General features: G+C 30.6%; 2 protein-coding genes across 2 annotated transcripts; both read right to left on the reverse strand.

The window, feature by feature from the left end:
- Nucleotides 1-563: 563 nt before the first annotated feature.
- Nucleotides 564-1,960, reverse strand: LOC111676589 (nicotinamide riboside kinase 1). Its single transcript, XM_023437540.2, has one exon. The coding sequence runs from the start codon at nt 1,952-1,954 to the stop codon at nt 902-904; it is 1,053 nt and encodes a 350-aa protein (XP_023293308.1). The 5' UTR covers nt 1,955-1,960; the 3' UTR covers nt 564-901.
- Nucleotides 1,961-2,114: 154 nt separating this feature from the next.
- On the reverse strand, nt 2,115-5,084 carry LOC111676590 (dolichol-phosphate mannose synthase subunit 2). The gene is made up of 3 exons (XM_023437541.2): nt 4,575-5,084; nt 4,018-4,320; nt 2,115-2,269 (listed from the first exon to the last, which is right to left on the reverse strand). The coding sequence occupies exons 2-3, from the start codon at nt 4,124-4,126 to the stop codon at nt 2,127-2,129; spliced, it is 252 nt and encodes an 83-aa protein (XP_023293309.1). The 5' UTR covers nt 4,127-4,320; nt 4,575-5,084; the 3' UTR covers nt 2,115-2,126.
- Nucleotides 5,085-14,353: the final 9,269 nt, after the last annotated feature.

Consider the following 14,353-nt stretch of genomic DNA (forward strand, 5'->3'; position numbering starts at 1 on the left):
GAATTTGCTATAACTTTTAAAGCTTTCATGCAATTTTTGTGTTTTATATCTTTCCGAAATGCTTACTCTGTGCACATTACGATTCCTTTACAATAAAGTTCAAAACTTATTACTAATGGCCAAATTTTAATAAAAACTGATATTTTTACCTTGTAAATGCACTTGGAAACTTCAGAACCTTTGCTGCACGTTATCCTATCAGCATAATTATACCCTACACCAGTTTAGTGGGGAGGGTATAATAAATTTGTGCAGATGTTTGTAACGCACAATAATATTGGACCTATACCCACCTTAAAGTATACCAATCGGATCAAAATCATTTTCTGACTCGATTTTTTTAACTATTCAAATTTATTAAAATTAATACGAACTAATTCAGTTTAGCTGTGATATCTAGAAAATAATGAAAAATTAATAGTAAATATTTCAATTTTATATGCTTTTCCTTTTATTTATTCACATTAAAATTCTTACATGTTAATAAATATTTCATTTACATATTTTACTTTTTATTCAAAAAAACACCTATTCACAGTTAAATTAAAATTCAAATTCGAATATTCGATTTCAACTTATAACATAAACATTTCCGATTATAGTTTATTTCCAGTATTTGTGTAGTAGTATATATTATATATAATTCTATTCATATATTGTATGTGTATATACATTTAAATCTATATAAATAAATTAAGAGAGAAACTATACATATTTACATATTACATGTATGTATGTGCAACTGCTTAAAAAAAGATCCTAACGATATTTAAAATAATTACATCATCAAATTAAATTAAATAAAATTGATTTTATGATACCGAATTGGAAACGAGGTATATTCGAAATTAAGCCTCCCTCGTATATGTCGTATAGTCATAAAATAATTAAAACGGCATTCTTATTGTTGTTCCATTGGACATGTTTGCAACTTTGGACTGGTAGTAATGTTGCCATTGCTGCAACTTGGAATTCCTAAAAGTTTGTGGGGCGGTGGACAGGCCACATCGCAACGTTCTTCAAAATATTGGACAATACGCTGTAGAACAAATTTAAAAATCTTTTCTTTGCTTATTTCTCCATTCAAAAATGTGATATCTTTACGATCGCGAAAATCCATAAAGTTCTTTTCATAGTGCGGCCATACGCACATCTCAAAATAGCCAGTAACATCTGGAGGATCATAGGTACGCTTGCGTCGACGCTCGAAACATTTCTCATACGGCAGATGGAAGTGAAATTTAATGTTGCACAGAGTGAGTAACTCGGGTTGATTAAAAATCATAAATCCCTCAATAATTAGAATGTTGACTTTGTTGTCGCGTAATTGCGCAACCATTTGCGAATTGACACGCATAATATGGGCTGCGTGCTGATGACTCTGGTTACTCATGCTGTTGTGATGGTGTTGATGCTGATGATGGTGGTGGTTGTGGTAATGCTGTTGCGGTTGATGTTGCTGCTGGTGTTGTTGTAGATGATGTTTATTATGTTGGGGTTTAGCTGACAAATGTGGCATATTGCTGAGGTGTGTGGAAAGGTGCGCTCCAACGTATGGGTTTCCATAATGTTGATTTTGCGAACCTGTAAAGTGTTCAAATGTACCACTGTATGGGGCCATTTCGTTGGAGAAATCAACATTTTCAAGGGGATCACTGGCCAAATAACGACCCTTCATTGTCCACGTAATATCAGAAATCATTTGCTTCATATCCAACGATGTAATGAGTTCAAAATTTATAGCATTCAGTGGTTCGACCCATTTGTGTCGCAAATCATCAACGGGAAGAAAATAATCGTCTTGAGATATCAACTGAACATCACTGATAGTATATGGCGTATTCCACAATTGAATGTTACGCTGGTTCATAAAATAATCGCGTAACTTGTGTGCCAATGTAGTTTTGCCACCACAGGTGACACCCGAAATACCAATGACCAGCCACTGAGGCATAGTTTTGTGTGTTTATTCTTTCTTCGTTATACAGTAATATATATATGAGTTTAGCGTATTTATTTGAGCACACAATGTCTGTTATTTGTGAGACTCTTATTACGTATTTTTTTCTTTTTTTAACGTATGTATGAAAATCTTTTGTTCCTTCTGTCTACGTTCATGAGACTATTCAATTTGCGTTTTTCGTCTTAATAAAATCCCATATATGATAGAGGGTAAAGACGACAATTCCACCCAGAAATATTACACCAAATACGGCAGGCAATATAAAAGCGTACTCCAATGGAGGAAAGAACGAATGTATCAAGTTGCCTATTAAAACCAGAATAAAAACAACATGTATTAGTTAAATTATTATCAAAGCTCACAAACAATATCAGCTAAAATGTTTCCACTTTGAGTAAAATTATGATTTAAATTATCAAATAAAAGTTTTTAATTTCTATTGCTGAGATTAGTTTGATGAAATCAAACGACTAATATGTTTTATATGCATGTGAAACAATAATCAAATGTAGATTTTTAGCGGGTCAAATGTTATTATCATTGTAGAAATATTCTCACTGTAATCGTGTAAGATCGTTTTTGATTAACAAAAAAATCTATTATTTTTCTCTTAATACTATTTACATAACGCTCGTTTTCTTCAATACTAGCATAACTTAAAATTAGTTTTTTTTTAACGGAGCAGTACAGAATATGGACCGTGATAAAGTCATTCTTGAACTTTTATACATATTTATGTATATTTTAATAAATGTCTTTGATAATAGGTGATTTTTTCCTTTTAAAATTATTCGCATTAAGTAAAAATATACCTAGATAAAGTTCGTCGTAGAAGCATTCATATATTATATCTAATTTTATGTTTGAAATTATAACATTTTTCAAAACCTATTTAAGAAATTTTAAAATCTCATGAAACATTTCATAAATGGTATCTTTTCTAAAAAACGACGATTTTTAGATTATGCCAATCTTTTAGTAAATGAGCGATATGTCAATTGTTTGTAAACTTCAAGATTGACATAATTAGTTTTTATAAAAACCGACTTTAGAAGAAACCGGTTCGACGGTTAACCGAAAATTGGCCATTCCTAGAAAACAGGTTTGTCACCGAAATCGGTTAACCGAAATCTTAAAAATATACTAATATTTAGTTGAAAGAGGGCGAAAGATTATGAATTGTTGAATAAGATATTTGCACTTTTAAGTACAATAGGTATTTATAATAAATCATTCTCAATGATTAGTTTTAGTTACATGGAATAAATAATATTTTTTGAAATTTTGTTTGCAAATTAACACTAAAAGAATTTCAAACATAAATCATGCATGCGAATGAGGGCATAAAGACTATTAAAGGTTCATTTGAAAATAAGCAATATCGGTACACGAATTAACCTATCTTACCTACAAGTAGCCCCCAGGAATATTTTTTGGACAGTATTAAATACATTGATTAGACACAAACGTTATGAAATTTTACACTAGTTTTATGTACCCACAAATTATATTTTATTAGTTTGTATGACATCGGGTCATATTACTACCTCCAATATAGGGAGGATAATAATTGACTTTTTTCAATAAAAATATAAAAAATTACTTATATTTTTGTTTGTAAGCTTTTAGTTTAAGTATTTTTAGGAACATAGATGATCTTTTATATGGCTGCTTAATTTAGATATGCTTAAAAGAAATTAAAAAAAAACGGGGGATTTTCAAACTTAAGGTTAAAATATCTAATGTTACAAAAAGACAAAGTCTGAAGTTTGGATACAACAATCTATGTATGTTCATGCAAAAATTAGTAATCAACTCTGGAGTTGTGAAAAAAAAACAGAATAAAAAGTCCATATTGCCGGCCCAGGCCAAATATGCAGGAACCCATAGAGGATGCACTACATACAGATGGCAAAAAGTCGACTGTATACATTTTCTTAACTAATTTTTTCCCATAATTCTTAGATGATGATTATAGCTAAATATTTCGCTTACTTACGGTTATAAATCATTATTTTATACTTAGGTATGTATGTATGTATAAAAATACTCACCTTCGTCTATTAGCATGAAGGGCAAAATTGACACCCAGAAAAAATAATACAAGAAAATGGACACAGCGACTATAAGGACAATCTCTCCAACTTTAGCATTAGAAGCCATATATTTCGAATAAATTTTAAACAAAGGCTGCAGAAATGTGATAAATGTGTTGTTAACTTTTTCTCCGTTTAAATAACAATTTCACCAAAATTAGTAAACAAACAAATTGAAGTAAATTAAATCATTACAAGATTAATTAATGATGATCTGACATCAAAATATCAAATTCTAGCAGTGAATTATAATAATTACAGCTGTAATGAATTAACAAATAAAACAATACGAATTATTATAAATTGAATATAATTAATAATTAAATGAAAAAATTAATTAATTGATTGTGTATCAAATAACAGGTGGAAGTGTAGTAAAGATTAAATTAAATCAACATTCACTAGCATTCCAGCAAACGCCATACACAAACAATTATAATGTATATATGTATGTACATACGTATGTACAATATGAATACATTTTTATATTAAAAAAGTAATTCGTAAATACGCACCTTCAATTTCTACCCTCTCCTAATGTAGTTAGAAGGGAACTTTCTGGCGTCTTGTATTACGTATTACGTAAAAAATAAACAATTTCACACGTTAGCTCAGATTTATACGTATTAGAAAAACATCGCCCGATTTAATGAACTCCTTAAAAGCCCCAATGTCATTTGGAATTGTACGTCCAAGTCAATTCTTTTCGTTTTATATATTTTAAAGAAAATTGGTTAAATACGGTTAAGTCGCAAATGTCACAAGTTCTAAATTATAAATGCTTTTTCTTTTTTGTAAAAAAGAATATCAACTGTTATTCCTTAATTTCTGTACGAAGTTTACTTAAATTAATATTTTGGCTGAATAAATACTCGATCATTGTATATATTTTCACGAACAATATTATTTAATGTAAACAAATAAATAACAAGTTTATTAAAATTATGCACGCTGTTCAATCGAAGAAGAAGAACTATTCTTTTTGCCCAAGTCCCATATATACTAGATGGTAGCTATTTAAATTTGTTTTGTTGATTAAGCTGTCAAGTTCAATATTTTTGTGGCTGCAAAACTAAACATATCCAAAAACAACATAAACAATTAGCAGATTTTGACAGATAAAATAACTTTAACAAAAACAAATATCATGTTGTTATTGTAGATATTTTATGTGTTTAAGTGTTGCCATAATCTTTCATTATTCGCCTTGTTGAACCGAATGTCAAGGATGGGAAACTCTTTTTTTTATTTATACGGTTTATACAAGGTGGTGGCAGTTCTGCAACAACAACATTTCAGATGTATTTTGTTTTTGCATATGGTTTACGTAAATGTCAAAAACCATAAGTACGGAGAATTCATTTTAAGATTTTTTTGTATTTAATTAAAAAAGAAATACAAAGGTATACAAATTTTGTGAAAAACATAAATTCTGAAATGAATAATGTTTGTTTCAAACGAAAAATTCTACTCCTGCAGATTAATTTGCAAAATTAAAATAAGTGCCTGAAATCAAGTAAAACCATGGTAAAAATATCATATTTTTATCATGAGTAAAACATAATTTTTTGTGAAAAATAAACATAAAAATTTACATATTCATGAAAAAATTATATTACGAATAAATAAATCTTTGTTGCGAATGGATAATTCAGTCGGCCGGGAAAATACCTCATATGGGCTTGTTATACATATAAAGCCTTTCCAGAACATAGTTTTTATACCCTTCACCTTCGTGAGAAGGGTATATATAAGTTTGTCATTCCGTTTGTAATTTCTATAATATAATTTTCCGACCCTATAAAGTATATATATTCTGGATCCTTATAGATAGCGGAGTCGATTAAGCCATGTCCGTATGTCTGTCTGTTGAAATCAGTTTTTAGAGGACCCCAGATATCGGCGAAATCCGAATCTTCAATAATTCTATTAGACATGCTTTCGAGAAGATCGCTATTTAAAATCAGCAAAATCGGTCGGTAAATAACGGAGATATGAACAAAAATCCGAGACAACCTCTGAAAATTTCATCAAAAAATTGTTATAAAAGCAACAACAACACTGAATATAGAAAAAGATTTACATGTGTGTGTAGATGTATTTGGTTTTATTCAGCTGTGTATTTTTTTTTTGTTTGAAATCCAAACATACAAAAAATACACAGCAAAAAAATATGATTTGCATTTTTTGTTAATAATATTTTTTAATGAATAGAAAAAAGTATTTAAAACGTTTTCAATTATATGAGAGTAGATTGTGAGTTATTGTACAATAATTTTTATGCGAATAATGTAAGTTTGAAATTTAAAACTAACACAAATTTTTCCCAAGTGCTTTTGAAAACAATTTTTTTTACGATAAACAAAAACAAAATCTACGTCTCGTCAATGTTTACCAGCAATGAATCAGAGGTCGAAGTCGGCCGGCTTCTAGTCGGAGCTTAGCCGCCGCCGAACTATATTTAGTTGCTTGAGCCGCCGCCGAAACATTCGGCTTAAATCGACTCAAATTTTTTTAATGTTTTTATTAACAAGACTGTAAGATCAATTATGTTTAAAATACACTATGGTGAAGGGTATATAAGATTCGGCACAGCCGAATATAGCACTCGTACTTGTTTAGATTATATCTTTATTATATAGTTAATATATAAAACAATATTGTTTAATTTGTTAACATTTAATATATTTCAAAATTAAGCCATAACATAAAAACAAGCAGCCACTCTATGGCTAAATTCTTTATATGCTTGGTAGTTTTAAATTTTTTACTGGAATAATTTAAAATATGAAGGAAGGTAATGTTTTGTATAGCTGATAATTTATTTCTTAATTCGCCTGGTTTACGTAGCTGTCAAAGTTTGTTATTGTTTACATTTTTATACTTAACAAGTAAGAGTGCTATAATTGGCTGTGCCGAATCTTATATACCCTTCACCATAGTGTATTTTAAACATATTAGTTTTATAAATTTATTCGCGACTACATTATTATTACACCAAAAGCAAAACAAAATGAACAACAACGCTAAACGAAATAAAAAACAAAATATGCAAGGCATCAAAACCAACAGACATCCAAATATACGAAGAGAATTCACAAAACAAAATACACAACTCAATGACGCCAACAGCATCCAAACATACAAAACACACAGCTGAATAAAACCATATACATCTACACACACGGGTACATCGTTCTCTAATATACAGTGTTGATGTTGCTTATTTAACAAAGCATGAAAATATATGACATTTTTTATGAAATTTTCAGAGGTTGTCTCGGATTTTTGCTCATATCTCCGTTATTTACCGACCGATTTTGCTGAGTTTAAATAGCGATCTTCTCGAAAGCATGTCTAACAGAATTATTGAAGATTCGGATCTCGCCGATACCTGGGGTCCTCTAAAAACTGATTACAACAGACAGACAGACGGACATGGCTTAATCGACTCCGCTATCTATAAGGATCCAGAATATATATATAATATAAAATTTTCCGAAAATATAAAGTATATTTTCGGAAAATTATATTATAGAAATTACAAACGGAATGACAAACTTATATATACCCTTCTCACGAAAGTGAAGGGTATAAAAATTTCCATTAAACGGAGAAAAACTTCGTTAATATTTTGAATTATTTATGTCAAAAATCTGAAAATACCAAGCATCTCGTAAACAAATATCATTTTATTTAAATAATGGCATAATTAGTATGTATACAAATATGTTATTTAAGAAATATACTTTATATTAAAATTGTGTAGATAACGTGATTAACTAAAAAAGATCTCTTCCGGAACAGTTAATATTAAGAAACGCATATAGATTATTTGTTGAATTAAATTTTTATGTTATGTATAATACTTTGTATATTGATTGTATTTTTATATTAGTAATATTTGTATTTGTTGATTTTTCAATTCTCATAATAGTTTATTCGAAATAATACATTTACTACAAAAGGTTATGTGCCCAGGAAACTCAGAAAATTAAATTAAGAAAATTTTCAAGAAACTTCAAATAAAGAAAATTTTTTAAGATATTAAAAAAAGCAAGAATTTTTTAATAAATTTTACAAGATATTAAAAACATTTTATCAAGATTAAAATACTTCAAGATTATAAGAAGAATCTGTAAGTAAAAATTAATTTTTCAAAACACATCAAGCCTCTTAAAAATGAATTGGATTATCCAATCCTGAATCATGAATCATGAAGGAGCAGTTGATGTTATAGATGGTAAGTTAGTGAAACCAATACCACTACCAACCACCGCAGCAGCTGAAGAAAAGAAGATACACAGAGATGAAACAGATTTGTTCAGAAAGGCAAATAGTTATGCGAAGTCTATGATTACAAGCGCAGTAAGTGATGAAGTATACCAAAAGATAATGGATAAAGAAACTGCTGCAGAAGCTTGGGAATCATTATTGCTACAATTTGAAGCGAGATCCAAAGATCAATTATTCAAAATCTGTATTGATTTCTTTTCGTTCATGTGGAACACAAATGAAGATGTGAGTCTACATATTGCAAAACTAAAAAGCTTTTGGTTGGAACTGAACAACGGGTTAAAAGCAAGGAACGAAAATCAACTGCCAGATGTTTTATTAGTATGTAAAATTGTTCAGATATTGCCAACACAATTTGATACGTTTAAATCAAGCTGGACGCTTTTAACCAAGAATGAAGAAAAGAATTTTGATGAAATGTCAGCACAACTATGTATGTATGAAAGAAATTGCAAAGGAGCAAATGTGAAAAATGATGAAGCTTTAGTGGTGAATAATTTTAAAAAAGAAGTCATCATCAGCAAGTAACAAACAGAATAAGAAATCTGATGTCTGTAATTATTGCAACAAGAAAGGCCATTGGGTACGTGATTGCAGAAAATGGATCAACGATGGTAAGCCAGTAAAAGAAAAGATTAATTTGTGACGAAATAAACGCAATTAATGAAGATTTTTCAAATGATTGGTGAATTGATAATGGTGCAACCCGCCATGTTACGAATAATAGAAGTTTATTTAAAACCTTTGAAAAATTTAATAACTCGTGCAAAATTAAGGCTGCCGGTAAAGAAATTTTGGATGTCCTTGGGAAGGGAACTATAGAGATCAAATCAAAAGTAAACAACAAGGTACTCATATTTGATTTGACAGATGTTTGGTATGTTCCAAACATATCCAGGAACTTGTTCTCCGTATTGTCTACCCAAGATAAAATAAATAATAGTGAATTTAAGTCGACTGCTACTGTCTGTAAACTTTTATCAAACAATGAAGTTTTGTTAGTTGGGCATCTTATACAAAGCAGATATCGAACCAGTCATCTCAAGAACAATAAATGAAGTTAACTATACAGAAGCTGATAATACCTTGCAATTATATCATGAGCGATGGGGACATCAAGATAAACGACATGTTCAACAAAAACTCAAGACAGAACTTGGTATTAATGTTAAGTTAGACAACAAGTTATGCGAATCCTGCATTTATGGAAAGTCTCATCGGCAACCATTTGGAACTACAGAGAGAAGGCTAGTAGTCCAGGCGAGTTAATGTCATCCGATGTATGTGGTCCATTTCCAGTATCTTTTAGTAAAAAGAAATATTTAGATATATTTAAAGATTCATATACTAAATACTGTTTTGGCTACTTTAAACCATAGCCCACATGAGCTATGGTTTAAAAGAAAGCCTAGAATAAATCATTTAAGAATAATTGGAGGTGAATGCTATGCCCATGTTCCTAGTCAGAAGAGAAAGAAAATGGATCCAAAAGCAACCAAGGGCTACTTAATTGGATATGACACAGAAGAACGTTACCGAATTTATGTAAAAGAAAATCACAGTATATTATTATCAAGAGATGTTAAGTTTAGTGAAGAACTAATAAATTGTGATGATTTTCAAGATGCTGGTGAGAATATTTCGGTAAAATTATATTAAAATTTAAAAATTACGAAAAGTCGAAAAGGAAGTGGATCTAAGCAAGCCAAGGACTTCTCAGGACAGTCAGTATGCTGTAAGCGAATCCAAACCAGGAAGATAATTCAGATACTGAAGAAAACGAATTTTATGAAGAGTGTATAGAAGATGGTTATTTACACTCAGACGTAAGTGATTTTCACGGTTTCGAGGTAAATAAGCGTAACAGATCATTTACTAATGACGATGAGGAACCGATGAGCAAACGACTTAGAGATCGCACCTTATTACATAATTCAAGATTTCATGATTACATTATGCCGTCCCAAGATTTCCTAAGTCAAATTGAAACTCCGGTTACATTTGGCGATGCAATTAATAGCGCAGAAAAGAAAGAGTGGATGAAAGCCATGAATTCCGAAATGAATTCGTTAAAGGAAAACCAAACGTGGGAAATGGCTGATCTCCCAAAAGATTCCAAAGCTCTGCCATCAATGTGGTTATTTAAAGTGAAAACTAATCCTGATGTCAGTATAGACAAATATAAAGCAAGATTGGTAATAAAAGGCTTTAAACAGCGTAAAGGTGTAGATTACAATGAAACATTTAGCCCTGTAGCCAAATTGGAAACAATTAGAGCTATTCTAAGTGTAGCTGCTAGTCAAAACATGCATATATCTCAATTTGATGTTTCAACAGCGTTTCTTTATGGTCATCTTTAGGAAGGTTTTGATGATGGGTACTAAGAAGGTATGCAAACTTAAAAGAAGTTTGTATGGATTGAAGCAAGCCCCACGATGCTGGAACCAAAGTTTTGGGAAGTATTTATTGGAGCTTGGTTTTAAGGCTAGTGAAGCGGATCCATGCTTATATATGAGAGATAAAAATGGTAAGAAGTTAATACTTGGTTTCCTCGCCAATGTTAAAAGGTGAAAGTTTCGAACCAGGGAAAGAAAACATGAAGGGTTCTCAATTTCCATATAGACAAGCCGTAGGAGCCATCATGTATTTAATGTTGGGAACAAAACCTGATTTAGCCTAAAGTATTGGGTTCCTGTCTAGAACGTTAGAAAATCCTTCCAATGATGATGTTATCCGTGTCAAAAGAGTTCTTCGCTACATATCTGGAACAGTAAAGTACGGAATTTCTTATAAAAACAAGTCAGACCAAGAACTTAAATGCTACAGTGATGCAGACTTTGATGGATGTTTAAAAACGGGAAGGTCCACAACAGGTGTTATTGTGAAATTTGCTGGAGGAGTTATTTAATGGTTAAGCCAAAGGCAAACTATGGTTGCTACATCCACAACGGAAGCCGAAATAGTAGCAGCCTCAGAAGCAACTAAAGAAGTTATTTGGATAAGGCGCTTATATGCAGATTTAATTGGTTTGAATGACATTCCTTTACTTTACGTTGATAATTCTGCTGCTGTACGATTGGCCCAAAATCCACAATATCATAGACGAACAAAACATATTAGTTTGAAGCACTTCTTTGTTCGTGAAACAGTCAGTGAAAGAGAACTTGAAATTCAACAAATTTCTACTCAAGATCAATTAGCGGATTTGATGACAAAACCCTTACAACCTACAAGATTGAAGATGCTTTGTAATCAAATCGGTTTAGAAATCTCCAACATCACATAACAAGGGAAAGTGTTGAATTAAATTGTTATGTTATGTATAATACTTCGTATATTGATTGTATTTTTATTTTAGTAATATTTGTATTTGTTGATTTTTCAATTCTCATAATACTTTATTCGAAATAATACATTTACTACAAAAGTATTTACCCGGCAGCTAACTTCTACGTTATGGCTTAATTTTGAAATCTATTAAATGTTAACAAACCAAACAATATTGTTTTATATATACACTATTTAGATAAAGAGATTAACTAAAAAAGTCTGTTTCGGAACGTTTTATATTATAAAACCCATATGAGGTATTTACCCGTCCGGCGGCTGCTACATTATGGCCAAACATTGAAAATTACTCCGCCGGAGTAGAATTATCCATTCGCAACAAATATTCATTCATTCGTAATATAATATTTTCATTAATATGTTCTTTTTTATGTTTATGTTTTACAAAAAAATATGTTTTACTTAACTTCAGGCACTCACTTCATTTTTGCAAATTAATCTGCAGGAATAGAATTTTTCGTTTGAAACAAACATTATTCAATTCAGAATAAATTTTCCTCACAAATTTTAGAGAGATAACTAATATTACAAAAAAAATAATATTTTTAAAAAAATATAAGTCAACAGCCAAAACAAAATACTTATTTTATTTCATTGACTTATGTCACAGGGTTTACAGAGAAGTCACGAGCAAAAAGATATTTCCCTCTCTTTTGCACAAAACGAATTCAATGATTTTTTTAGCTGTATTTTATATACCTCTTCTCACCAAACAATTTCAAAATCAAACAAAAGCTGATTTCAAATGTCAAAAGTGTAATCTCTGTATACTTTGTGCTTATGTATTTTGTTTTCTTTTTTTGAATTCTGTTCGTATATTTGGATGTAGGTTGGTTTTATTGCGTTGTTTATTTTTATTTTGTTTTTCTGTGTTTTCGTTTTGTATGTTTAGATCCCTACAAACATTTTCTATTGCGGAAGTTACCGGTGTGAAACTTCCAAACGTGCTAAAAGCTCGCCAGCGATGTTGCGGAAGTATAAGAATTCTTGTCACCAGTCGGGAAGAACTGATGCCGAGCTGGGGAACGTCTAAGAGTAACGTGGAAGATATTCTGGAAGACCTGCATAAGAAACTTCTAGATGACTCTTGGAAGTAAAACTCTTCTAGATGTGACTAGGAAGTTACTTCTTGAAGAGACTACTTAGTATCATCTAGAAGTGTTCCTATCTTATCTTCTAGAAGATGAGTTTTCTCTTCTTCTAGAAGACGAGTTTTCATTTCTTCTAGAAGACGAGTTTTCTCTCCTTCTAGAAGAAAATAATAGGATATATTTCTAAATAACAGTTAGTTTTGTTGAGTTTCATTGCGATACAAATGGTTACAAGTCAATTTTAGACGTTTAAGTCATTTTTTGAAGGGGGGTTTGTATGGGGGCTAGGGTCAAATATAGGCCGATCATTACGAAAATCTGCAGCGTCATTTATACTTATATAAAACTTATTTGCGCCAATTTTAAAGAGATAGCAGAATATTTGACGTAATTATTGCATAAAAAGTTCAATTCGGGAGGTACGGTTGTATGGGGGCTAGGTGAAATAATAGACCGATTTTAACCACTTTCAAAAGGCTTCGTTCCTGTGCCAAAAAACATGCTTGGTCCAAATTTCATCAAATTATCTTGAAAATTGCGGCCTGTACCTTGCGCATAAGGTTTACATGGACAGCCAGGCAGCCAGCCGGACAGACGGACGGACGGACATGTCTTAATCGACTCAAAAAATGATTTTGAATCGATCGGTATACTTTAAGGTGGGTATTGGACCAATATTTTTGTATGAATTTCTTAGTAAAAACCTAACAATTTTAAATATTTTGGAATATGACAATTATAAGCAAACGGTTATTTATGATTAATACATCATTGGACGCGACTTTAAAATACCTTTTAAACGATACCCCGTATTGGATATTTTGTTTCAAAACAAACAAAATTTAAAAAAAAAATAATTCCAAAACACCTTTTTTTAATTTGGTCCAGCGGTCACTTAATATATTTTGGGAATCATCATAAAACAAAGCAAGGTAAATTTTGGGAGGGTAACAAAACCACCTTTTTGCTTTCCATACAGAGTGAGTCGGTCTAATGTACATATGTATCAAAAATTTAGAATTATTATTACCTTATAATAAGATAATTTTCAGGGAATCTGTATTAATATTCCAACTGCTGACTGCTATACTTCCAAAAATTGTAAAACGTTGGACTCTAAAATATTTTTGTAGTTCTTCATCAATTTTATGATTAATCCATCAAATTGTAAGAGTTATATTATGGAACGCATTAATCCTTCAACGAAATAAACCAAAATAATCTTATAATTAATAATGAATATACATACTTTTGTATTTATTGAAATTACCAGTTATACTTTAGGAAGCAATTAAAATAGGATTCTCTCATGTCCAATACATTTACCACCAAAGTTTAAACGGTCAGATCCATTTTTTACATTTTCTGCAAATAATCGACATTTTTAATGGAACCACGTGATGAAAAAAGAAATAAATAACTTACCAGATCCCTTTTTTTATATTTTAATTCGGTTAGAAGAATTTTAATAGGGGGTACAATATATGCTTTCTAAGAAATAAAATAATTAAAAATTAATAAATTTATTTATTTATTGTTCTGAATCAATAAAAACATTA

The sequence above is a fragment of the Lucilia cuprina genome, chromosome 5 (genome assembly GCF_022045245.1).
Source record: "Lucilia cuprina isolate Lc7/37 chromosome 5, ASM2204524v1, whole genome shotgun sequence".
In the NCBI taxonomy this organism is placed as follows: Eukaryota; Metazoa; Arthropoda; class Insecta; order Diptera; family Calliphoridae; genus Lucilia; species Lucilia cuprina.

Excerpts from the sequence above, each read along its gene's own strand:
- LOC111676589 (XM_023437540.2), bottom strand. The coding sequence starts at position 1,954 with ATGCCTCAGTGGCTGGTCATTGGTATTTCGGGTGTCACCTGTGGTGGC.
- LOC111676590 (XM_023437541.2), bottom strand. The coding sequence starts at position 4,126 with ATGGCTTCTAATGCTAAAGTTGGAGAGATTGTCCTTATAGTCGCTGTG. Across the intron at positions 2,270-4,017 it reads CTTCATGCTAATAGACGAAG|GCAACTTGATACATTCGTTC; the intron begins GTGAGTATTTTT and ends TGGTTTTAATAG.